General features: G+C 41.3%; 1 protein-coding gene across 2 annotated transcripts in view; it reads left to right on the top strand.

Annotated features, from left to right (window-relative positions):
* The first annotated feature begins 4,089 nt into the window (after nt 1–4,089).
* Mtr (5-methyltetrahydrofolate-homocysteine methyltransferase) overlaps nt 4,090–26,180 on the top strand; it is an 85,701-nt gene continuing 63,610 nt past the window's right edge. Inside the window, exons 1-8 of one of the 2 annotated variants that reach the window (XM_075970220.1) lie at nt 4,090–4,467; nt 12,617–12,831; nt 14,511–14,600; nt 15,895–15,964; nt 18,300–18,392; nt 19,368–19,474; nt 24,975–25,037; nt 26,017–26,111. In XM_075970220.1, coding sequence (XP_075826335.1) covers nt 12,622–12,831; nt 14,511–14,600; nt 15,895–15,964; nt 18,300–18,392; nt 19,368–19,474; nt 24,975–25,037; nt 26,017–26,111 — 728 coding nt within the window. In that variant the 5' untranslated portion in view covers nt 4,090–4,467; nt 12,617–12,621. Of the gene's footprint in view, nt 4,468–11,222; nt 11,308–12,616; nt 12,832–14,510; nt 14,601–15,894; nt 15,965–18,299; nt 18,393–19,367; nt 19,475–24,974; nt 25,038–26,016; nt 26,112–26,180 lie in introns of those variants that run through there. The other variant, XM_075970221.1, reaches the window with a different exon arrangement.

The following is a 26,180-nucleotide window of genomic DNA, read 5'->3' on the forward strand; positions in this document are numbered from 1 at the left end:
ACAGCCTGGTACTGGCCTAAGGACAGACAGGAGGACTAATGGATTCAGTTCCATTGGTCCTCCTGTCTGTTTTTATGCTAGAAAACAGTATTTTGAGTGTGGTAACCCAGACACAGAAAGACAATTATCACATGTACTCACTCATAGGTGTTTTTAAAACATAAAGCAAAGGAAGCCAGTCTACAAACCATAATCCCAGAGAACTTAACACAACAATGAGGACACTAAGAGAGACTTACATAGATCTAATCTACATGGGAAGTAGAAAGTAGAAAAAGACAAGATCTCCTGAGTAAATTGGGAGCGTGGGGACCTTGGTGGAGGATTGAAGGGGGAGGGGAGAGGCAAGGAGGGGAGCAGAGAAAAATGTAGAGCTCAATAAATATCAATTAAAAGAAAACCATATTGCTCTAGATGTGATCAAGGACAGAACAGCTTCAGTAGATAAAACAAAAATTGCAGGACAGAAGCCACGTGGTGGTGGTGCATACCTTTAATCCTAGTATCCTGGAAGAAGGGAAGGCAGGCAGATCTCTGTGAGTTTGAGGCCAGCCTGGTCTATCGAGCTAGTTTGAAAACAGCTAAGACTGTTACACAGAGAAACTCTGTCTTGAAAAACCAAAAATCAAAAAAAGAAAGATATGTTTAATAAACATAAGGGGTAATAAAGACCCCTAGAGATAGATTGCCAGTGTTTTATTAACTTTAATTTTTTTTAATGCTAATGAAATAGGAATGACAACTGTGGAGAGACATGCTATGGTAGGGAAAAACTGCTGAATTAAATCATACTTTATAATAATAAATATCTTAAAGAGGTGTCAACATTAGAGTGGAAGCCAGGATATGTGTTATGTTGGGGAAGAAGTTTTGTTTTTGTTTCCACAGAAGAAGAAAAGTATGGATACCAAAAATTGATAAAGATTAGATTCGAACAAGAGAGACTTCTTGATTAGGAGAGATGATAATTCATCAAACAGCTTGGTCATTCAGTCCAAACTAATTTATAAGACTAAAAAATGCCTTTCATTTGATCAGGTATAAAAAATATTAAAAACAATACTTTTCTGTTACCAAAAAAACATTTTGCATTAAATACGATATAACTTGCCAAAAAAGGAACTCCCCCAAATTAGGGTTGGGACAGGGTTTTGTTTTTTTCTTTTCAGGATAATAAAATCATCCAACTAAGTAATCTAAAGTCCACTGGACAAATGAGTCATCTGAAGGATGAATCATCAGGAGAAAATGTCCCCAGAAAAAAGTAAATTGGGCTCATGGTATAGTATACCTCCAACAGGGTACGATTTCATAAATCTTCCCAAACTCCTGCTTTTGCTTCTTGCTACAATGTAAAAGCAAATGGTCTTTTTGTGGTCCCCATTCAATTAAAAAGTCAAAGCTGACTTTGGAGGTGAAACACAGCTCTTTCCTTCTCTAAACTCAAGCATGCTTGATAAAGGAAAGTCCAAAATCTCTGTCTCATGTCAAATGAGCCACTCGGTATGGGACAGAAAAAAAAATTAAGGGACTAGTCTATTGCCAATAATCTCATAATCCTCTATTTTTAAATCTTTAAAGCTTTTATTAAGATATAAATATTATCTCAAGATCTATAATAATATTATGTATGTATGTAATCTTTCTGTCAGGATTCTAGTAGTCACACAGAGTACTAACTAATTTTAGAAATAGGCTTCATTTAGCTTCTTGTTCATGTTTTTAGGTTTCTAGAAAAATAAAAAGATACATGGAGCCAGGAGTAGTGGTACAGGGGTGGGGGCACGGGGTGGTGGTGTGGGGTAGGGTTACAGGGGTGGGGTGCAGGGGTGGTGGTAAAGGTCCAGATTCTCAGCACTTAAAAGAATGAGGCAGTAAGATTATGAGTTCCAGCCTAGCCTGGGCTACATAGCAAGACTGTTCACAGAAGGAGAGAAAGCATAATATTCCCAAGTTACTGTATATAATTTTGGTTTGTTTGATTGTTTTGTTTTTTGAGAGGAGGTCTCACTTTATAGCACAGACTGTTTAGTAGCCCAGGCTAGCTTCAAACAGGTAAGTTCCTGCCTCAGCTTTCCAAGCATTGACATTATAGGTATAAGCCACGTACCCCTGACCCAACTGGCAAACTTTAAAATTTATAATCTATGTCAAAGTGGTGGCTCAGCACTTAAAAGCACTGACTCCTCTTGCAGAGGACCAAATTCAGTTCCCATTACCCACATGATGGTTCACAACACTCTGTAACCCCAATTCCAAGGGATACAGTGCCATCTTCTGGCTACCTTAGGTACCTGTATGCACAAGGTGTGTATATATATATATATATATACACACACGTAAGCATATATTCATATACATAAAATAAAAATCTTTGAAATGTATAATGATGAATATAATACATAGAATTGTAATAAAATGTATAATATATAGAATCCTTATGTGGGAAATGTAAACAAAATGTATTGTGTTTTCTCCTTTTATTTATTTTTATTTATTTTATTATCCAATTTCATTGGAGGCCAAAGGAGAGTATCAGATCTGCTGGAACTGGAGGTGCGAGTGTCATGAGCTGCTGAAAGTGGGTGGGAGAACCAAATCCAGGACTTCTGTAAGACCAGCAAGTGTTCTTAAACATTGGGCTATGATTCCAGTCTCTGGACCATTTTTTTCTGGCAGAGGGGAATACGTAAGACAAACTCCATTCTGTGTCCGTTTGTTTGTTGAGATAGTCACGTTGTATGTGACCCTGCCCTGCACAGAGCTTTTATGCAGACTGGCATCTAACCCACAGAGACCCAACTGCCCTGCCTCCTGAGTGCTGGAACTGGAAGCATGGCCACTACACCCAGTGGACAAAGTGTTTAAAAATTGTTAATAAGCTACTTGGCAGAAAATCAGGTTTTTCCAGGGTCAGCACTTCTTGAAATCAAAACATGAGCTCAAGGTTACACTCTATGCTCAAAAATGCATCCTTCTTATTAACTGAGTAATTTTAAATTAACCAAGTTCACAAGAACATAAAGCCACCTTGTGTTAGGATTAAAAACCCAGTAGGCACTTACTCCCTGGGTTTGCTTGATGTCTTAAATGCAGCTACACACACATACACACACAAAAAATACAGAAATAAATAATACAGAATAAATAACAGAAAAAAATAATGGAGAAATAAAACTCGTTGCCTTGCTGAAATACTTTGGGCTGTGTGGTGACCGGTTTGTCACACCTTACCAGAGGTGGTCAGCCTTGGAAGGGAGTAGATAGGAAAGAATGAAAGAGACATGGAAGACCTGGGATAGGAGAAGATTTTGCTGAGAGTATAAAGACTAATTCTTCAATTACCACTTATCATTCAAAGTGTGTTGATAAGTTTATAAATCAAGATGCTTTATGAATGAAAAATAAGGACATGACCACTCCAAAATATGGTTGAGTGGGTTTTATTGTAGATATGAGGGAGAATTCAGGCAGAGGCATCTGGAAGAGTCTATATTGAATTGGTGCACTTACAGGATCTTATTTTAATCCTTGTTGTAATCCTGTAAACTAATAGTCACTTCCTTTCTAGTATTTCTTTTCTATGTATGAGGGAGACAAGATATTTAGTGCCAGCAAAAATAAGATACAATTAATATTTTTGTTTGTTTGTTTTGTTTTTTGAGACAGTGTTCCTCTTTTTAGCTTTGGAGCCTGTCCTGGAACTCGCTCTGTAGACCAGACTGGCCTTGAACTCACAGAGATCCACCTGCCTCTGCCTCCAGAGAGCTGGGCTTAAAGGTTTGCGCTACCACTGTCCGGCCTAAAGTTAATTTTCTGACTTCAGGTTCTGGTCCTTGATACTGTACCAGTGGCTCAGGCCAACACCACAGTATGGATCCCTGCACTAGAACTTGGAGGCCCCTTTGCGAGACACTTCCCCAACCCAGAGGAAAAAAAAAAATACTCAGGCCTCCCCAGGGATCCGGTAGTCAGGACTACATCTCCCATAGGGCCATGGAGCAAAGCCTTCGACGATTGGTTGCGACCCACAGCCTATACACAACGGCGAGGAGCGGATAAAGACCAATCACATGCCGCGGAGGGGGCGGGTCCTCCCGCGGGAGCCTAGATTGAGCCTAGACCTAACGGGGCCGTAGCCGAGGTCGGTAGCGGCGTGTGGCCATTTCCACGTTGTCATTGCGGTCGCGCGGGTGACCTCGAGCTCTGCACTTGAGAGTTCCGTAAGAAGTGCCTGTCCGCGGCGCACCCGGAGGCCCCGCGGCTCTGGAGCTTCAGGCTCCTGGGTCTCGTGGGTCAGTTCGTCAGGCCAGTCAGCGCTGGCTGGAGCCGCCCGCGGTGCAGTTCTCCGATCACGCCTTCCCTGCTTGAGGTGGACGCTGGGCGGCGGCGTGTCGCCTGCGTTGTCGCAACCTGGTAACGCCTCCACCCAGGTCGAGCGGATCCGTCGGTGCCTCAGCTCCTCAGGTGCTTCTCCCTCCGAAGACGCAGCCGGGGGTGGGGGAAGAGGGAGCGGGGCCGCGGTCCTTTCTGGGTCCTTCTCCGCCTACGTGCGCTCGGTACCGGAACGGCGAGCGTTGTCTTTGGCGGGGGTGGGGGTGGGGGACGTTCCGTATGATGCGACGCCCGTATTCAGTAAATATTTACCCAGCGCTGTCGGCCCTAGGAAAGTTAAGATGCTACGAGGTCGCTAAGGCAGTTGAACCACGTGGTTTTAAAGTTTCTTTTTCTACTCTTTTTCCTTCTGCGAACTCCAGCGTTAGCTTGACCGTGTGCTGACCGGACTCCTAGTACCTAGGGGTAGGGCTAGGAGGTGGGATAGTAATCGCAAATGATTAAGTTTTGCACGTCTTAAGAATTTGGGCAGAAATTCCTATAGCAAGTGGGAGGTGTGTGCGAATTAGCAGCAAGGACTTCCGAGGTTGTGCTTGCTCAGCAGGTAGGAAGCCCTGGTTTAGTTAATTACATCTCTGCATAAAATTAGACGTGGAAGTAGGATTTGAAGTTTAAGGCTATTCTCTGCTGCATAGTGAGTTTAAGGCCAGCTCGGGTTACATGAGATCCTGTCTGTCTGTCTGTCTATCTATCTATCTATCTTTGACTTTTTTGAGACAGGGTTTCTCAGTGTAGCTTTGGAGTCTGTTCTGGAACTAGCTCTTCTAGATCGTGCTGGCATTGAACACACAGAGATCTGCCTGCCTCTGCCTCCTGAGTGCTGGGATTAAAGTTCTGCGCTGCCACTGCCTGAGACCTTGGATTCTTGATCTTTAAAGGTTGAGCCTGAAAGCTGGATGTGCCCTGAGCTGTGTCTGTGCTCAGTGGTGGAATGCTTGCCTTGCAAGTGTCAAACCCAAGAATGAATCCTTCCAACAGGTGGGCAGGGAGGGACAGTAACCTTAATCCCTGATTGTGTCTCTTGGGGGAAGGAGACTTGTGGGCCAGCAGGAATTTTGTGTGAGAAAGTTTTTCAACTACAGCTTCTAGTGGTTTCTTGGTTTCATCCTTGCTGTTGTTAGGAACTTAGCTAATGAATGATTAATGGAAAAACGAATAAATGAGCCAGTGACTTGATAGCAGCCCAGTCGTCTCCTGGGCCTTAACTACAGGTGGGAGAAAGAAATGTATTTCAAGAGTGAGATAATATGTATACAGATGCTTGCAAAGTCTAGCAGATCAGTTAGACTAGAGATCAGAGGCCCCAAATGAAGTAGTATCCTGTAAGGGGCTTGTGGGGGCAGATCGCCAAAACAGCTAGAGTAGGAAACTGCTGGGAAAGCACTGAGGTCGTTTGCTTATAGTGTAGAAAGAAGAGTATTCTTCACCCTACTCCATTTTGCTCTGTGCAAAGGGACGTGCTTCTGCACACCCACTGTAGGGCTGTTCTCTCTCTAGAGCTTGCCGCTTGTATTCGCTTATTAGAAACTGTCTTATATCTTCATCTTACTCTTTAGTTGTTTGGCGTTTACTTGTTTGCGGTGCTGGGGATGCGGGGATGTGCTGTAATGCTTTGTCCATGCTAGGCCGGTGGTTTACCCTGAGCTGTACCCCCAGGCTTTAAGAGTAGTCTCAGGTGCCGCGTGACTGGTGTACCTTTCAGCTCCGATCGGTGCCCGAACCAGTTAGTCCTACATTTATCCTTTTGAATGTTTGCTGTGAATATAAATGGCACTGGTTAAAAAAAAAAAGTGGTCAAGTCAGGAAAAGGAAAAACAAAACCAAAAAGAAACCAACCAACCAACCAAAAACAAAACGAAAAACCCTAAACCCCAAAATGATGTGGGAGCCACTCAAACTGGGGAAAATACTGTGTGATCTCATTGGGCTGACAGTTCTTGGTACTTTTTTCTATACAACAGTTATTTACATATATAGATACTAAACATAAAACAATTTCTGATCATCTGCGAAGAGATATTATGAAACCATTTTTTTTATTTACCCTAAAAGGTGTGTTCCAAGATCAAATATAGTATTAGCCTAGTCAGTTGTAAAACGTACAGAATATTCTAGATCTACAGAAGAGTAAAATTTTGGTGAATGCCCACCATGTTAAGGGAAAGGATAATCATCAAGAGAATTTAATTTTTAGATTTTGCTTAAGTCTTAATGTTTGTATGTATGGGGGATCTTGTTCAAGTGTGCTGGTTTACACGTGTTGGTTGTGATCTCAGGAGGTCTGTTTTTTCCTCCCTCTGTGGGAAATCTGGAGATTGAACTCAGGTCAACAAGTTTACACAGTAAGTGCTTTTGCTGAGCCTTCTCACTGGCCCGAGGGGATTTACTTTTAAGAGAAGACTCTGATGGCAATTAGAAATGCTCAACTATAATGGTAATTAGGCCTAGTAAAAGATAACCGCCTACTAGAAAAATCCTGTGTGCTTAGGCTAAGGCTTCTGGAGGAAGACCTCTTAGGTTCTCTAAGTGATGAACCGTACATTGTTCTTTAAGGATAATAAGCATATAGATGATGCAGACTTGGATTTTGCTGTTGTTTGTTTTGGGAAAGGGTCTAATACTGCCAAGGCTGTCCTCTGAACTCACTATAAAGCCAAGAATAGCCTTGAAGGCTTGATCTTTTTGCTTCTGGCGGTGATGGGATTACAGGAATGTGCCACCACACCTGGCTGCAATAGATTTTTAAGGAACTAAATTGCAGAGTTTTGCCTTTAACTCCTACTTATTTATTATGCGTACTTTTTTTTTTTTGTTTTTTGAGACAGGGTTTCTCTGTGGCTTTGGAGCCTGTCCTGGAACTAGCTCTGTAGACCAGGCTGGTCTCGAACTCACAGAGATCTGCCTGCCTCTGCCTTCCGAGTGCTGGTTATGCGTACTTTTTATCTATTTGTATTTGCTACTCATTATTCTATTGCTTCTGTAGACTCTTGGATATGTATCCATATATTTATGTATGTCCTTGTAGATCTCAAAATTTGTATGCGTGGGTATTTGGTTGTTATGGTATCTAATGAATGAGCTGTTGCAAAGACGGAAATTTACATAAATATGGTAGTTAATTGTTTCTGCCTTTTATTTTCTTTCATTCACTGTTCTACTCTTAAGAGCCAGCTCTAGCTGTGTGGTGGTGGCCCACGTCTTTAATCCCAGCACTCGGGAGGCAGAGGCAGGGGGATCTCTGAGTTCTAGGCCAGCCTAGTCTACAGAGTGATTCCAGGACAGCCAGCAATACACAGAGAAACCCTGGCTCGAAAAAAAACAGTAAAAAAATCCCAAAAGACAAACAAACAAAAAAGAACCAGCTATATTGCCATAGTATATTAGTTATTGACATGTATGTAGTATTCCTAGGGAGTTAATACCACATTTTATATAGGTTGAAATTTTCTGAGTTTGCCCCCACTTGCCACTTCTACCAATATCCTATATGCATTCTCATATGGACCAATGTGATACTTTCTTTTTGGAAAACATATCCAGGAGTGAAATTGCTGTATTTTCTGCGTGGTTAATTTAACTGAGCTCTGTAAGGCTGCTTTCCAGAATGGTTCTCCGTATCTACATTCCAGGAAAGAGGCTGGTTTGCAGAATGGCTCTAGCTTTACATTCCAGCAAGCAAACATGAAGGTTCGGGTGTTCTTTGGCATTATTTACTATTTTGAGTGCATGTCTATTGGGAATAATAGCTATCTATCATCTTGTTTGAATTCTTTGATAGCTAATGAATGTAAGAATTTCTTAATCTAGTTCTCTGTCTCTCTGTCTCTCTCTCTCTCTCTCTCTCTCTCAAGATAAGTCTCATAGCTGGCCTCAAACTTGCTGTGTAGCCAAGTACAACCTGATCTTCTTGCCTTCCTCTTTTAAGTGCTAGGATTATAGGTTTCCCTCACCAAGGCCTAGCATTTCATCCTTGGCTATATTTGTCTTTTTCTTGCTCTCTTGGCTTCTTTGTATTACACAAGCTGTGTAATATATATATTCTAGATGTTAATAATCCCTTTTAGTTTTATACATAGCAGAATCTTTTCTAAACTATAATCTGTGCTTTTGTTTTAGTTTTTATGAAATCAGACTTATCTTAGAAATCATGGGGCATGGTTGTACACATCTTTAATCCCAACATTTAGGATTAAAGCTACATAATGAGATCCTGTCTCAAAACCCAAACCCCAACTCCAACCCCAAGTCCCAAACAGCAAACAACAAACCAAAAAATTACAGGTACTGAGCTGGTAGTATATATTATTATATTGTGAATTCCTGATATCACTGGTTCTAATTCTCTCTCTCTCTCTCTCTCTCTCTCTCTCTCTCTCTCTCTCTCGCGCACACACACACACACACACACACACACACACACACACACACACTGACTTATCTTCTCTCTCCCATCCATACAAGTTGGGTCTTTGGAACTTAAGTTCCTTTATGTCAAGTCATAGAAGTTTTCCATATAAATTATAGAACAAATTTATCAAGTAAACAAAACAAAAACACATAACCCTCCCCATATTTTGGTTAGTTTTTAAAAAACATGTGTACATGTGGTCTCATGCTTATCTGTATACATGTGACTCAACAAACAAGATCCCAGAATTTCATGTGTGGGGTGTAGTGGGAGCTGTGGGCCTGCTTTTCGTCCTGCCCTGCTCCCGCATGGCTAGCTTTACACCAGAAATAACAACACACAAACTGTATTTTTTAAACACTGCTTGGCCCATTAACTCTAGCCCTTACGGGCTAATTCTCATATCCCGATCAACCCATCTCTAATAATCTGTGTAGCATCAGTCTTACCGGGAAAGATTCAGCATATCTGACCTGGCAGCATGCTTCATGGCGTCTGCCCGGGAGAGGGGAGCATGGCCTCTGAGCTCACTTCCTCTTCCTCCCAGCATTCTGTTCTGTTTACTCCTCCCACCTGTGTTTTAACCTGTGAGGCCAAGCAGTTTCTTTATTACTTAACCAATGACTTTCCTCCATCAGTGGGGACTGAATTATTTTATGGGAGTGAAATGTCTTTTAAGACTGAAAAAAAAAATAAAGCTCATATTTCTTGATTGAAATGTGAGTACAGTAGAGACCCCATTGAAAAATACCATTTCTGCCCCCCACCCATCCCGGTCCCTACGCCTGGAAGGATGTTTTTGTGTAGCTCAATCAGTCTGGAACCTGCTCTGTAGGCCAGGCTGGCTTCTAACTCAGAGATTTGCCTGCTTCTGCCTCCTGATTGCTTAGACTAAAGGTGCATGTCTCCATGCCTGGCTTAAAGTATTTGCATGAAAATGAAGGCAATCTGCACAGTTTGATTTACTACATGTATGCACTTGCTCAGTGGCCGAGCTATACAGAGAAAGACATGTAAAGAATAGAATAATGATTGACTCTTTGCCTGGTGCCAAAAGCCATGTCTTATTATCTGTGGAAAAGATTGCACTTTTTCACCCTAGGAAGTCTGAGTATCATTCTTAGAGAAATTCCACATGGGTGACCTTTCTCCTAATGTCACACCCTGTGCTCATATGGTCTCATTCTAGGGTGAATTACAACTTTATCAATCGGGGATATAAATAAGGTTTTTGGTCCTGATTTTTCTCATTTGGAACATGTTTTAGTTGTTTTCACAGACTGTTGTTTTCGTTCTACGAGATTGATGTTCATTTCCAAACCTGAAAATAAGCCACTTCTTTAGACTTAGATACTGCTTTTTAATAGCTTTGGCCTTGTTAATAGAAAGCCTTTAGAGTTAGTGATAATAGTAGTATGATAGTAGGAATAATTAACAAATTTTTATTTTATATCAAGCTTAGATGTCTCATTTAATGACATGTTACTTCAGAGGTTCAGCTGTTAACACACAGTCTTTTATAAACAGTTTTGTTGATGAAGGCAGGGATGATATTTTTCCATTTTACTGAACTGGGGAAGACTTACCTAAATCCTGTAGCTGCTTAGAGAATCTGAGACTAAAACCCAGATGACTTGCCTTTTGTCACCTTGCCATTTTTAGTTTAATCATACCAGAGTCAGTATTTACTAGTTGATGGGACATTGACATTGGGAGATTTCCAAAGTGGTACTACATCTGAATTTGCTTTTATTATAACCTGGAATGACTGGGCTATTTCTTATCATTTGTTAGATAGGCTTAATTCCGCCTTACCTTTTCTTTGTATTTTCATGAAGTGATTTCTTTTGGTTGGCTCACAGGATCTTAACTTTGTTCTAAGAAAGTGTTTTATCACTTTCAGTGAATATAGCCAAATATGGTGGCACATGTGTAAATCCTAGCATTTGGGAGAGAGAGGTAGCAGGTCAGGAATTTGAGGTAGCTACATAGTGAGTTTGGGCTGCTTGAGACCTTTGTTTTTGTCTGTAGAAACAAAACAAGTTTATTATCTACACTTAGCTAGGTTGTTTTTTTTTTTTCAGGTATGAAAGTGCCCTTGCTGAAGAGGACTAAGATTGGATCTCACTAGTAGAGTATGCTTGGTATAGTGGGATTTATTTTAGAGGCCACACTGGTAGAGCTCGTGATCCAAATAGACAGGTGGTTGTTTTCAGTGAGAAAAGGGTCAGATAATATTGAGATTTGGAGTTTGCATTTCTGGAAAGGACATTGTCATTCACAGAAATAGGGAAGTGAAACAATACAGCAAGATTGTTTTTGAAAATTAGATTGAGAAGCTGTTGGGTATTCTGGGAGAAGATGTCAGGTGGGTAGTTTGAAACTTGGGCCTTAGATTCGTGTCTTCAGTAACCAGTAGGTTATTGTTGACTATAGAAAGTAATTTCTGAAGAGTGACAGAAGAGGAAGCTGTATCAGGAAGGTGAGGAATCTGCATGTTGGAGGTGAGAAGGGGGCCATGGGAAGTAGATTGGGGGCCATGGGAAGTATTGGGGTATTACTGAGCATGTACTCTGTTGGTGCTCTGTTACTACTTACTGTTGCTTGCCTACAGAAGGGTTGCAATGAGTCCATTGTGGTGGGGAGGCGTGGCAGCAAGTGACAGGCATTGCTGCAGGAGCCACAAGCAGGATGCAGAGAAAGGAGTATGACTGTACTCTCAAAGCCCATCCCCAGTGACATACTAGCTGCAGCAAGGCAGCCTCTCCTAAAGCTCCCCTAACAGCACCACCAAGTGTTCAAATGCCTGAGGTTTTTAGTACATTTTACATTCACATCGTCATAGGTACATGGACAAGGAAAGAACCCCCAGCCTTAGGAGGAACTTGAGGTGCTTCCAACAGAAGACGTTTGCACAGGATTAGGTTAATCACTTGTAGAGTGAAGAGGATGAGAAGGACTTGGTACTAAAGTAGAGCAGAGGTGGAATCAGCAGATGCTGGAGGTGCTGAAAAGATGAGGTTTGGTGTGGGCTCATTCCAGTCAGCCTCCTTTGTGACCGTCCAGTAGTTCTTAGAAACTAGACCATAAGGTTGGGAAGGGCTGGAACTGGGGCCTTTCCTGAGTGCATGGGAGAGGTGAGAAGCTTGAGGGTGGTAGGAGGTTATTTCCTAGACAGAGCAGACACGAGTGCGGAAACCCTGCGGTGTGGCAGTAGGTGGGGAGGTGACGGTGGAAGCTAAAGCTTTAAAGGTCAGGTTGGAGTTGTCGGCGTTTTCAACTGTAAAAGCTTTCCAGAATTAACAAGAGTTCTGAGGATGTCTGCAGCCTGGCCTAGGTTTATTCCCCTTAAACATTGTTGACTTTCTCTGAACTTTGAAACAGAAGTAACTAAGCCTATAGGTGAATCTCTGCGTTTGAGGCCAGCTTGGTCTACAGAGTGAGTTCCATGACAGCCAGGGCTACACAGAGAAAGCCTGTCTCAAAAAACCAAAACAAACAAACAAACAACCCCCCCCAAAAAAAACAAAAACCCAAAACAAAACCAAACAAGGAAGTAGCAAATTTTCTAATGCTGTAGTAACTAAGTTCATAAGTCTACTTACTCTATATTGTGAGTTATGAATTACTCTGAATTTCCCCTTCATGTATCCTTTATCTCTCCTAATCCTTTCCTCCCTGCTTCTTATCTTTTCCCCTCTTTGTGGTGCTGGGGCAAACACAGTGGTCTTATACATGAGTCTACCACTTACCTACATCCCCTACATAGCTTTCTTTTTCATTTTTTGAAGTCAATTTTTACTTTCTTTAAAGGAGAGATGAAGAAAACCCTGAAGGATGAGATTGAAGCCATTCTTAAGAAGAGGATTATGGTGCTAGATGGTGGAATGGGGACCATGATCCAGCAGTACAAACTGAATGAAGAAAATTTCCAAGGTCAAGAATTTAAAGATCACACCAGGCCGCTGAAAGGCAACAATGACATCTTAAGTATAACTCAACCTGATATTATTTACCAAATTCATAAGGTGAGTTATTTCCAGGCTCTTAAGCATTCGTTCAGGTTATTTCATGTATCAGGCTCAGACTGTCATGACTTGTACTCTAGACAATATGGGAAAAGAATGTGATTTATTAAAAAAGCAGGTATTTCACACCAGGTAAGTTACACTCTGTGTTAGTTGGTCAGTTGGGATAAGCAGATGACAGAGGGAGGTTGGTTTTTTGTTTTGGCCTTTGTAGCATTTAGACTTTAGTTAAAAAGCCATAAATCCTGAAACAAATTAGGAGTCTCATGTTTGCCTATTAATACCCTGTGAAGATACACTGGAAGATGGTGTCTAAGTTTATGTTGCTGTAGAAATTCTCAGATGACTCAAGCAACAACCTTCCTTCCTTCCTTCCTTCCTTCCTTCCTTCCTTCCTTCCTTCCTTCCTATCTATCTATCTATCTATCTATCTATCTATCTATCTATCTATCTATCTATCTATCTATCTATCTATCTATCTATCTATCTATCTATCTATCTGGCTCCGAGAGAGGGTACAGTGCATTGTGGCAGAAAGGTATGGTAGTGTTTATGGTGGAGGGAGCAGTTAATTGTTACATGACATTGATCGTGTTACTGTGTGCTGATCAGGGAGCAGAGAGACTGGTCCTTCCTCCAGGTTGGCCCACTTCCTAAGGGTTCTGCAACCTCCTGAAACAGTGCTACCAGTTGGGACCAAGTCCTTAAACATGAGTCTAAGTACATTTTGCATTCAGATCATAGCAATATGCTTTACACACTGTGCTTTCCTATTCAGTGGTGCTTTGGTGGCCTCCCCGTGTCATAGACATACACGGTGGCTTTTTAGGCGCCATATGACATGTAAAAAAGTTACTTTAGTTATCTCTCTCTTGATGACCACTATTATAAATGTGCTCATTTTGGCTTTCATTTTCAGTTCTGCAAACATCAGCTTAGGAAAGACTAAGTTTGTTAACTGTTAGAAAATAAAGAAGTCCAGACTGGGTCAGACTGAGATGGAGATGTTGTCCAGACAGAGAAACTAGGAAGGCAGGTTAAACAGGCAGAGTGGTATGGTATCAAGTTCTCAGTGTTCCAGGTAGGTTGCAAATATAGGAATAGGAGGTGCAGACTGAAAAAAACATACCCAGAATTTGATTTCTTAGGGGCGGTGCAGTTCTCAGTGCATATCAGTTATGTTAAAGTACTGAGATGTGGAGAACAGAGCTGGTGGCTCCTGAGTGCCCAGGGTGTGCCAGCCACTTGAAGTCCTGGCTGATATTACCATATAGACTGTTGGCAGAAAATGGTGTTAATACTTTAGATGAGGAGTTCAATACTCAGAAACTTTAAGGAACTTGACAGGTAGGATTCTAGTGATTGCCTAGCCACTGCCCCTTGAAGTTTGTATGTTTTTTCCCTTAAAAACAGCAGCAACAACAAAACCCCAAAAATTAAAACAAAAAAACCAGAATTTAAGGAATGTAACTAAACTTACATAACTTAATGTATTATTTTTGTTTGAATTTATGTGCTGGTCTTACGTATGTCTTTCTGTGAAATCCTTCCACCTGCTTGCATCTCTAGTCTTGAGGGTATTGTCTTTTATGTTTGGTGACAAAATGAAAAGATGTGTTTATTATTGGGGCCATGGACTCTCAAGTTCACAGTAGCTGACTTACTCTGTTTTGTTGCAGGAATACTTGCTGGCTGGAGCAGATATCATTGAAACAAACACTTTCAGCAGCACTTGTATTGCCCAAGCTGATTATGGCCTTGAACACTTGGTGAGACTTTTTTGTCTAATATGCTTATGGCGTATTAGTATCTATTGCACTGGAGATTGCTAGTGACAGAACCACTTGAAGTGGCTGTCATTCTAATCCTAATTCTCAGGGATCATGGCTGGAACCTCTTCTGCTTATTAGGGTAACAGCCCATCATTGCAGCTGGCTTTTGGGGGCAAGTAATAGTCAACTAACAGGATCCTTTGGTAAAGGCAGGATCACTGACTGTGAACCTGTACATGGAAGTAAATGGCTGTGGCTGTTCCAGTGCAGAAATGGACAACTAGATGGGCTGTGAGCCACAGTGCACCCAATCCTGTTTTCAGGATATTCTGGTTTGTTAATTGCACAATTTGAGGTGCCAAAGTGGTTAAAGGACTTGCTGCAGATCACAAATCTAGGAACACTGTTGATGTGTGAACAGCTTCTGAAGGGCCCCATCACTTGTAGACTGCTTTGCATATGTGAGTCATTTTCATATGAAAACATTATTTTGTTTGCATATATATCTGTGTGCTTATGAGTGTGCTTGGTGCCTGTGGAAGCCAGAAGAGGGTATTGGGTCTCCTGGAACTAGATTAGCAGGTGATTGTAAATTACCATGTGCATGCTGGGAATTGAACTCAGGTCCTCTAGAAGAGCATTCAATGCTCTTAATTAGTGGTCCATCTCTCCAGGCCGCTTTATCGTATTTTTTTCTTCCAGAGACAGGGTGTCTCTGTGTAGTTCTGGAACTCACGACGTATACCAGGCTGTCCTTGAATTCAGAGATCTGCCTGCCCCCCCCCCCCCCCCCCCCCCAGTGCTGGGATTAAAGGCGTGTGCCACCACTACTGACAGGATTTTTTAAGGTGTTAATAATGCACAGAAAGTTTAGAACTGCTTCTTCCCATCATCGTCCAGTAATAAAATCAGGGCCAAGAAAATCTGCCATGAGAACTGCACTCTTAATCTTAGGTTTCCTCTCTTGAATGTTGCTTTTCCCATTTGAATACTTTTTCATCTTATTTTTTTGTCAAGACAGCATATCAAGACAGCCTTGGCACACTTTTAAATTCACCCTCTTAGCTTTCCCCAGTGCTAAGATTATAGGCTACCACATCTGAGTTAAAATATTTTATCAGTTTGTGGACTATTTGCTATATCAACTTATTTGACCTTGTAGATGTGCAGATATCAGCCTTACAGTGTATGGTTTCACTCAGATGAGTTCAACTAAGAATTAGCTAGTTACAGATACCTTGCTGAATGGAGGAAAAGCAGGGCAGACTAACTTCAGTGGTTGATATGTTAGGCCTACCGGATGAACAAGTGCTCTGCAGATGTGGCCAGAAGAGCTGCTGAGGAGATAACTCTGCAGACAGGTAAGGGACATTTTCTTTCTTTGTGGCATACACACAAGTTCTTTGATGTTCTCAACTCTGATGTGCAGTTTTCCTTCACATCATGTTTGGCTTGGGAGCAGATAATCTACTTGTTCGCAGGGTACTTCCCATCGTACCATAGAGAAGCATTCAGTGTCTCTGAAGTGACACTGTCCCTGTGGACCTCCGGTTCAGGGTTTTCTCTTTTACCCTGATGATGCTCATAGCCTGACTTGGTAGCTAGGCACATCACTGGGTTATTAAATAGCAACTGGCTGGTTTGATTTTGATTATTATTTGAGTATTTGATTTTGTCCTTCAAAAGGTGCCTTATTCTCCATGCCTGACTTACTTAAGCAGTGATTGCCTTTTGAGCATTTTCTCATGAAGACTACTGATGACCCAATTGCTCTTCCTGGCTGACAGAAGGATGTAGATTTGATTTCATCTTGCTGGGACTAAAGTGGTTCTTGAAATAACCAGCCTCTGGCTAGCTGCCATCAGAACGCTGCTAGTGGGAGGCTTTGAGACAGGGAAAGCAGTAGAAGAAATATATTGAGCCCTGAAAGATTTGGAAGTGTGCAGTCATTGCCAGCAGGAACGATGGGAAGAAATTGTTAGGAAGTAACTGACAGCATATTAATGAAGAAGACCAAAGCAGTTTACAAGGAAATCTGTTTCTGAGAGATGTTTAAGTTCATGGACTTGCAGAGCCCGTTACCGCAACAGAGAGGTGGTACCTGTCAACGCTATTATTCCGCACTGGGGAAGATAAAGAACCTTTTCATAGGCTGAAATAATTTCTTTTTTTCTCTGTTTGTTTTGAGGCAGGCTTGGAGCCCAAGGCTGATCTCAACCAGTGTTGCAGAGGAGGACCTTGAACTCTTGATCCTCCTGCCTCTACCTCCCACGTGCTAAAATCACCGAAGTGTGCTGTCATGCCCAGCCGTCATTAGCTAGTTGGCATTCTTCTCCTGTGTATTGTAAAGCACAGTCTAGATTATGCTACTAATCACCAAGTAATGAGTTCTAGGACTCCTGGCTTTTGTTCTGATATGTATGTGAGCACAACTTTCCAGGCTGCTACAGAAACGAGTTTACTTCTGGCCTAGAGGCAAGATTTTTTAAAAAAGATTTATTTATCTTTATTTTATGTGCATTGATGTTTTGCCTGCATATATTTCTGTGCGAGTGTGCCAAGTCACCTGGAACTAGAATTATAGACAGTTGAGAGCTGCCATGTGTTGGGAATTGAAAACAGGTCCTCTGGAAGAACAGCCAATTCTCTTAACCATTGAATCCTCTCTCTAACCCCGAGGCAAGATTTTTTTTGTGTGTGTGTTTTTTAAAGAACTGACTAGAGCAATATTCATTCTGCTTCATACTGGAATTTCAGGCTTTTTAATTATTAACTCTAATATAGTATTTACTCTAGTGAAAAGCCTGCAGTGTAGTACCATAAAACATTTCACATTATGTTCTAATGTGAGGCACCTTGTTAAATTCAAGACTTTGGGTCCTTCTTAAGAATAGGGAGAAAGTATGCCAAAACACAGCTGTAATAGAAAGGGTGCATGTAGAATACTTGGATTTGAAGTTTGAGAGTTCTTTTGAATATAATATGTACATATCCCTTTTATTGTGTGATTTGAATATAATATGTACATATCCCTTTTATTGTGTGATTTTACTAGTCATGAACAAATATGTTAAGAGAATCTGTCATCTCAGTGACTTAAAAATTAAATAGCCTTTTATTTTTTTTTTTTGGTTTTTCGAGACAGGGTTTCTCTGTGGTTTTGGAGCCTGTCCTGGAACTAGCTCTTGTAGACCAGGCTGGTCTCGAACTCACAGAGATCCGCCTGCCTCTGCCTCCCGAGTGCTGGGATTAAAGGCGTGCGCCACCACCGCCCGGCTTAAATAGCCTTTTATTAATTAGTTCAGTAGTTTTGTTTCAAATGAATTTTGAAAAAATTAGGCTTTTAGGACTTTTTAGGTTTCTGAGCTATAGAGGATTATAGCCTTATTGTCAAGGAAAAGTCGCCCTCACCCCCTTTTTTCTTTACTGGGGGAGTTGAACCAGGATGAGTGCCTTGAGTGTGGTAAGCAAGCACTTTACCACTAAGTCTCAGTCCCAGCCCTTTTTATTTTATTTTGGGTTGGATTCCTAGTAGGTAGCCCAGGTCAACCTCCAACTCACAGACTTGCTTCTGACTCCTTAGGACTGAGATTATAGGTTTGTGTTACTGCACTTGATCCTTGAGTTTGAGGATTTATACCAAAAAGTTTGAGCAGATTGTGATTTCACTCCTTTTGTTTTTTTCTTTTCCCAAAGGAATCAAGAGGTTTGTGGCTGGAGCTCTGGGCCCTACTAACAAGACGCTTTCTGTCTCCCCATCTGTGGAAAGGCCAGATTATAGGAATGTCAGTGAGTATTCATTACATACTGTAGATCATGGACCTTGGTGAAGTGCTTTAGCAATCTATAAGTCTACAAAGTGAGACCTCAGAATTGTGACTGTGTCTGTGTCAAAGGCTTACAATAGTAAATACTGAAATAACCTGAAATACTCTAAAGTAATGTCTTCTGGCTGGGCGGTGGTAGCGTATGCCTTCAATCCCAGCACTCGGGAGGCAGAGGCAGGCGGATCTCTGTGAGTTTGAGGCCAGTCTAGTCTACTAGAGCTAGTTCCAGGACAGGCTCCAAAGCTACAGAGAAACCCTGTCTCAAAAAAACAGTTACAACAACAAAAAAAATGTCCTCTGGAGAGGTGGCTTCTCTGAACTGGGGATGAGGGGCAGTGAAATTTATAACTTTTTATTATAGATTTAGCCTGTGATATTTCCAGATCTCTTTTATTTTATTATGTTGTATTTTTTACTTGTGTGTGTGTGTGCGTGCACGTGTGCGTCTGTAAAATCCAGATGAGGTATTGAGTCATTTGGAACTGGAATTATAGGCAGTTGAAGCCTTTTTAGGCAGTGGGTGCTGCGTTATCTCTGGTCCTTTGGAAGAGTGGCAAGTACTCTTAACTGCTGAGCCATCTCTCTAGCCCCTAAATCCTGTTTCTTAGATTTGTCTCTTAATGTGTTAAGATGATTTATGGAAAGAGTGATTGATGTTTTTATTTAAAAGATGTTGAGAATAGAGTACACAGTTAACCACTTAATGTATCTTCCCACTCGTAGCTCATGAGAAGTGGTGGGCTCATGGCAGAATTTTAGGATAACTTTGTTGATTATTTCCTACCACTGTGTTTGGTTTTTACACAAAGTGTTGTCCTTAAGCAATTACTTTGTAAACGTTCATTGTTTCACAGGTGCAGCCTTGAGCTTGGCACACCCTGGTGTCATTCAGAAGGTGGGGGTTTCTGATGCGCTGACTGTGATTTGTTTTCTGCAGCATTTGATGAGCTTGTTGAAGCATACCGGGAGCAGGCCAAAGGACTGCTGGATGGTGGCGTGGATATCTTACTCATTGAAACTATTTTCGATACAGCCAATGCCAAAGTAAGTGAGGGGCAAATGGAGTGGGATGATGGAGGGGTTGTGAAGACTCCTCTACAGTTAGAAGATAATAATAGCTACTATTGAATTTAAGTAAGTTTCTTGTGTTTGCTCTGTTTTAGTCTTTCTCTGATTGACTCTTTCATGTGCACCGCACCTGAGTCTAGAAATCATACTTCCTTTTCTTTGATTTATGTCCTCTGCTCTTTTTGTTTTGTATTGGAGTTTTAAAAATTATGTGTGTGTCTGGGTATATGCACGTCAGTACAGATGCCTAGAGTTCAGATGCCTAGATGTTCAGAGTCTAGAAGCATCTGATTCCACCTATAGCTGGAGCTGCCTGATACGGTTGCTGGGAATGAAACTTGGGCTGTCTGGAAGAGCAGTGTGTGTTCTCCTAACCATGGAACTGGCAGATGTACAACTGGAAAGAAGCACAGTGTTGTTTTTATTGGGTACCTGGGTAGCCAGGCAAGACTGTAAAGCACTAGGATAGTTTTTTAAAATTTGATGGAAAAGATAAGCTACTGGATTTTTAGGTTTTGAAATGTGTGGGCTATATATTACGCAGTTTCACATGCGAGTGATTATTTAGATACATGTATGTATGCATGTGTAAAGATGGAGGATAAGCTTGGGTGTCATCCTCAGGAATCCTTAAATCTTTGAAGATGCCACCGTTGTTCTGGATCTCTCCAATAGCGAGTAAGCCCCAGGGAGCCTTCTGTTTCTACCTCCCTAAAACTGGGATTGCAAGTGTTTATCACCAGCTTTTAAAGTGTGTTTTAGGGATTGAATTCAGGTCCTCATGCTTGTAAGGCAAGTGTTTCATCAACTGATTATCTTTGATATGTATAAGAATTTTTAACCCTTTATTTTGGATACGTGTGTGTATGTGTGTGAGTAGGTGAGTGCCACAGTGCGTCAGTGTTTGTCCCTGGACAGCTTGGGGAGTCACTTCTTTGTTTACCTTGATCAAACTTAGGTTGTCAGGCTTGGCAGCAGGCGCCGTTACCCACTGAATCATCTTTCAGGCCCATATATTCTTTTTTATACTAGAAGTTTTTCTAATGATATATTTGGAATTTATTTTGGAGTATGAAGTAGGGAAGACATTAGTGTAAGATTATTTCATTTCCCCAATACTATCTTCATTTTTCATTAATTTTTTTTTCATTTTATGTGTTTATGTGTTTTTGCTTGCATGCATGTTTGTGCACCATGTATGTACCTGATGCCCATAGAGGCAAGAGAGGGCATGGGATCCCTGGAATTGGGGTTGCAGAAGGTTTTGAACCATCATGTAGGTGGTGGGAATTGAAGCTGGGTCATCTGTAAGCAACCTGTGCATTTAACTGCTGAACCATCTCTCTAGGCCAAAATACTGTATTATTTCTCAATGACATGAAAGATGCATAAGACTGCCTGTCCTGTTTTTTTTGTCAGCTTTGTATAAGTCAGGGTCATTTGGGAAGAGGGAACTTCAGCTGAGAAAATGTTTCCATCAGATTGGCCTGTAAAAAAGTATATGGTTGATATGTGAGGGCCCAACTGTGGGTGGTGCCACCCTGTGGCAGATGGTCCTGCATTATATAAGGAGACTTACTAAGGCATGGGGAGTAAACGAGTAAGCAGTATTCCTCCATGGTCTCTGCTTTAGTTCCTGTCCCCAAGTTCTTGTTCCCAAGTTCCTGCTTTGGCTTCTCCTTTGATGGACTGTAACCTGTAAGCCAGATAAACCATTTCCTAAGTTGCTTTTGGTCATGGTGTTTAAGCATAGCAATGGAAACCTTGACTAAGATACCCTAAATTCTATAGTCCTTTCCAGAACTCTGTTCTTGTGGCATTACTGTATTGGTTGCTGCAGCTTTAGAATAGCTTGAGTGACTGGTAGGCTTAGCCCCTTTTACTAATCCCATCCTTTTACCTAGAACTTTTCTGCCTATTCTGATGTATTTGTTTTCCATAAGACTTTAAGGTTGTAAAATCTTACACAGTTAGGCAGTGGTGGCTCAAAGCTGGGCAGTGGTGGCGCATGCCTTTAATGACAGCACTCAGAAGGCAGAGGCAGACAGATCTCTGTGTGTTTGAGGCTAGCCTAGTTTACCAAGAGAATTCCAGGACAGCCAGGGCTGTTACACAGAGAAACTCATTCTTGAAAAAACAAAATAAAAAACAAACAAAAGATTTTAAGGGACTGCCAGGTGGTGGTGGCGCACACCTTTAATCCTTGTACTCAGGAGGTAGGTTCAGGCAGATCTCTGAATTCAAGGCTGGTTTGGTCCAGAGTGGCAAGAGCTATACAGCAAAACCATGTCTGGAAAAACAACAAAAATAAAAAAAAATTTAAAACCCCAAAAAGCAACAACAACAAAAACCAACAATAACAAATTTAAAGGATTGATTTTTTTTTTTGTAGTTCTAAAATAGTAATTCCAGTTTGTTTATGTGACAGTCTTGCTATGTAGCCCAGACTAACCTAGAACTAGTCTCATAGGCTGTCCTGAAACATGAGGTCCCTCTGCCTCAGTCTTTCAAGTATTGGCATTAAAGGTGTACATCACCATACCAGCATTAATATTGTTGACTTAAGAGCTTTCCTTGAGGAAAACAAAGAGACAAACAAACAAACAAAAAACAAAAAGCCCCCCACTACTGGAAAAGGTTGAATTAATGACAAGTTGCATTCCAATTACAGATGTGTTCATCTTCACATGGTGACTAATGATACAAGGAAGAAGAAGTAGAAGATCACTGCTTGAAGCTTAAAACATGGACTTTTAACAGAGAGGAGTAGTTACAACCCAAGCTCACGATGACTTTTCTAGTGATGCACATCTGTGGTTCTTATGACTGCCGTTGTTGTATATGAAAGGCTGACAAAATAGGCAGGACATTGTTGTAGTTAATTTATTTTAATTGAGGGAGGAAAGAAAGAAAAGTTAGCTCTTCAGCTCCTCTTCAGAAGAAATAACTAGCTTGTTGGTAAACTCATGTTTTTATTTTTTATTTTTTTTATGATTCTGGGGTTGAACCTTGAACCTTGTGCACCATGCTAGGCAGGGTTCCACTACTGAGCTTTTCCTATATTTGAGCATTCATTGGCGTGTATAGTGTTACCTTACCTGAGGATTGCTTAGCATGTACAGTGTTAAATATGATGTTTCCTTACACAGCATTTGTTAGCATGTACTATGTTACACTTGAGGTTCCCTACCTGAGCATTGGTTAGCATGTACGTGTTACACATGAGATTCCCTTTCCTGAGCTTTGGTTAGCATGTACGTGTTACACATGAGATTCCCTTACCTGAGCATTGGTTAGCATGTACCGTGTTACACGTGAGATTCCCTTACCTGAGCTTTGGTTAGCATGTACGTGTTACACATGAGATTCCCTTACCTGAACATTGGTTAGCATGTACGTGTTACACATGAGAGTCCCTTACCTGAGCATTGGTTAGCATGTACGTGTTACACATGAGATTCCCTTACCTGAACATTGGTTAGCATGTACGTGTTATACATGAGATTCCCTTACCTGAGCTTTGGTTAGCATGTACGTGTTACACATGAGAGTCCCTTACCTGAGCTTTGGTTAGCATGTACGTGTTACACATGAGATTCCCTTACCTGAGCATTGGTTAGCATGTACGTGTTACACATGAGATTCCCTTACCTGAGCATTGGTTAGCATGTACCGTGTTACACTTGAGATTCCCTTACCTGAGCATTGGTTAGCATGTACGTGTTACACATGAGATTCCCTTACCTGAGCATTGGTTAGCATGTACCGTGTTACACGTGAGATTCCCTTACCTGAGCATTGGTTAGCATGTACCGTGTTACACATGAGATTCCCTTACCTGAGGATTGGTTAGCATGTACGTGTTACACATGAGATTCCCTTACCTGAACATTGGTTAGCATGTACGTGTTACACATGAGATTCCCTTACCTGAGGATTGGTTAGCATGTACGTGTTACACATGAGATTCCCTTACCTGAGCTTTGGTTAGCATGTACGTGTTACACATGAGAGTCCCTTACCTGAGGATTGGTTAGCATGTACCGTGTTACACATGAGAGTCCCTTACCTGAACATTGGTTAGCATGTACGTGTTACACATGAGAGTCCCTTACCTGAGCATTGGTTAGCATGTACCGTGTTACACATGAGAGTCCCTTACCTGAACATTGGTTAGCATGTACGTGTTACACATGAGATTCCCTTACCTGAGCTTTGGTTAGCATGTACGTGTTACACATGAGATTCCCTTACCTGAACATTGGTTAGCATGTACGTGTTACACATGAGATTTCCTTACCTGAACATTGGTTAGCATGTACGTGTTACACATGAGAGTCCCTTACCTGAGCATTGGTTAGCATGTACGTGTTACACATGAGAGTCCCTTACCTGAGCTTTGGTTAGCATGTACGTGTTATACATGAGATTCCCTTACCTGAGCTTTTGTTAGCATGTACGTGTTACACATGAGAGTCCCTTACCTGAACATTGGTTAGCATGTACGTGTTACACATGAGATTCCCTTACCTGAGCATTGGTTAGCATGTACGTGTTACACATGAGATTCCCTTACCTGAACATTGGTTAGCATGTACGTGTTACACATGAGATTCCCTTACCTGAGCATTGGTTAGCATGTACGTGTTACACATGAGATTCCCTTACCTGAACATTGGTTAGCATGTACGTGTTACACATGAGATTCCCTTACCTGAGCATTGGTTAGCATGTACGTGTTACACATGAGATTCCCTTACCTGAGCATTGGTTAGCATGTACGTGTTACACATGAGATTCCCTTACCTGAGCATTGGTTAGCATGTACGTGTTATACATGAGATTCCCTTACCTGAGCTTTGATTAGCATGTACGTGTTACACATGAGATTCCCTTACCTGAGCTTTGGTTAGCATGTACGTGTTATACATGAGATTCCCTTACCTGAGCTTTGATTAGCATGTACGTGTTACACATGAGATTCCCTTACCTGAGCTTTGATTAGCATGTACGTGTTACACATGAGATTCCCTTACCTGAGCATTGGTTAGCATGTACGTGTTATACATGAGATTCCCTTACCTGAGCATTGGTTAGCATGTACCGTGTTACACATGAGATTCCCTTACTTGAACATTGGTTAGCATGTACGTGTTACACATGAGATTCCCTTACCTGAGGATTGCTTAGCATGTACAGTGTTAAATATGATGTTTCCTTACACAGCATTTGTTAGCATGTACTGTGTTACACTTGAATTTTCCTTATCTGAATATTGGTTAAGATTCCCTTATCTGAGCATTGTTTAGAATGTACCGTGTTACACTTGAGAAGGGATGTTAGGCATGTAGTGCAGAGTCCCTTTCTTCAGCTTGGGGCCTTACCTGCCTGAAGAGGTCTTGGGAAGGGGTGTTGTGATCAGGCAGTTAGTTAACGTTGGGCATTTCACAGAAATAATGTATTTTTTTTTTAATAGGCAGCCTTGTTTGCACTCCAGAAACTCTTTGAAGAGAATTATGCTCCTCCCCGACCTATCTTTGTAAGTTCTTAAATATGTACCTGACACTCCCTCTCACTCTTTAAAAAAATTCTTTTGTAATTAGGGCTTTTGTGTAGGTTTTTTTCCTTCCTGGAATAGAGAGAGTATTTAGAAACTACTCTTCTGTTCACCTCCCTGCTATCCATAGCTACCTACCTCTGGAGAGATAACAAAAACTAGCCTAGATGTGTCTGATGGAGGATAGGCTGTCCAAAAGAGGTCAAAGCCTTGACAGCTTTCTCTCTAGGGCTTGTAGAGGAATGCGTGTGGGCATATGACTTATAAGGCTGCTTAGGGTTTTCTTGCCTTTGTCCTTCGAAAGGCTAATAAGGGTTTTGTCACTAATATGGGTTTTGCCGTGTGAATATAGCCAGAGCGATGCCAAAATAAGAGGGGTCCTTTCCCCATTTCATTTGTTAGCAGAAAAGCATTGTGGGTAGTTATAGTTTAAAAACTAAGATTTCTAGTTGATGGCACCTAAAAATTTCAGACATATGTAGATCTCAAACTTCCCAGGAAATGTTGATAATGTGGTTGGGACTGGCCAAGTTTCCCAGGGGATACTTTGTGTACTATTCAGCTAATTAGGGCTAAAAATTATATTCTGCATATTCTTTTTTTTTATATTTATTTATTATGTATACAATATTCTGTGTGTATGCCTGAAGGCCAGAAGAGGGCGCCAGACCTCTTTACAGATGGTTGTGAGCCACCATGTGGTTGCTGGGAATTGAACTCAGGACCTTTGGAAGAGCAGGCAATGCTCTTAACCACTGAGCCATCTCTCCAGCCCTATTCTGCATATTCTTATCCAAATGTATACATTAAAAAATTTTTTAGATCAGGTCCTATAATCAGTTAGTTGCTTATATCCATTCTGCCATTTCTCTTCCTCATGAAAGAATGTTTTCACTTTGTCTTTGTGACCATACTCTTTACTAGGGTCTGTGTTGTTGATCTGTTTACATTGTTAATTCAGATTTCTGGGACCATTGTTGATAAAAGTGGACGGACTCTTTCTGGCCAGACAGGAGAGGCATTTGTCATCAGCGTGTCTCATTCAGACCCACTGTGGTGAGTAACTCTTTCATTTGGGGCACTTTTACAGGGGGCACATAAAATGGCCCCAGAGAGGCCTTGCTT

This window comes from Microtus pennsylvanicus, chromosome 4 (genome assembly GCF_037038515.1).
Source record: "Microtus pennsylvanicus isolate mMicPen1 chromosome 4, mMicPen1.hap1, whole genome shotgun sequence".
Classification (NCBI taxonomy): Eukaryota; Metazoa; Chordata; class Mammalia; order Rodentia; family Cricetidae; genus Microtus; species Microtus pennsylvanicus.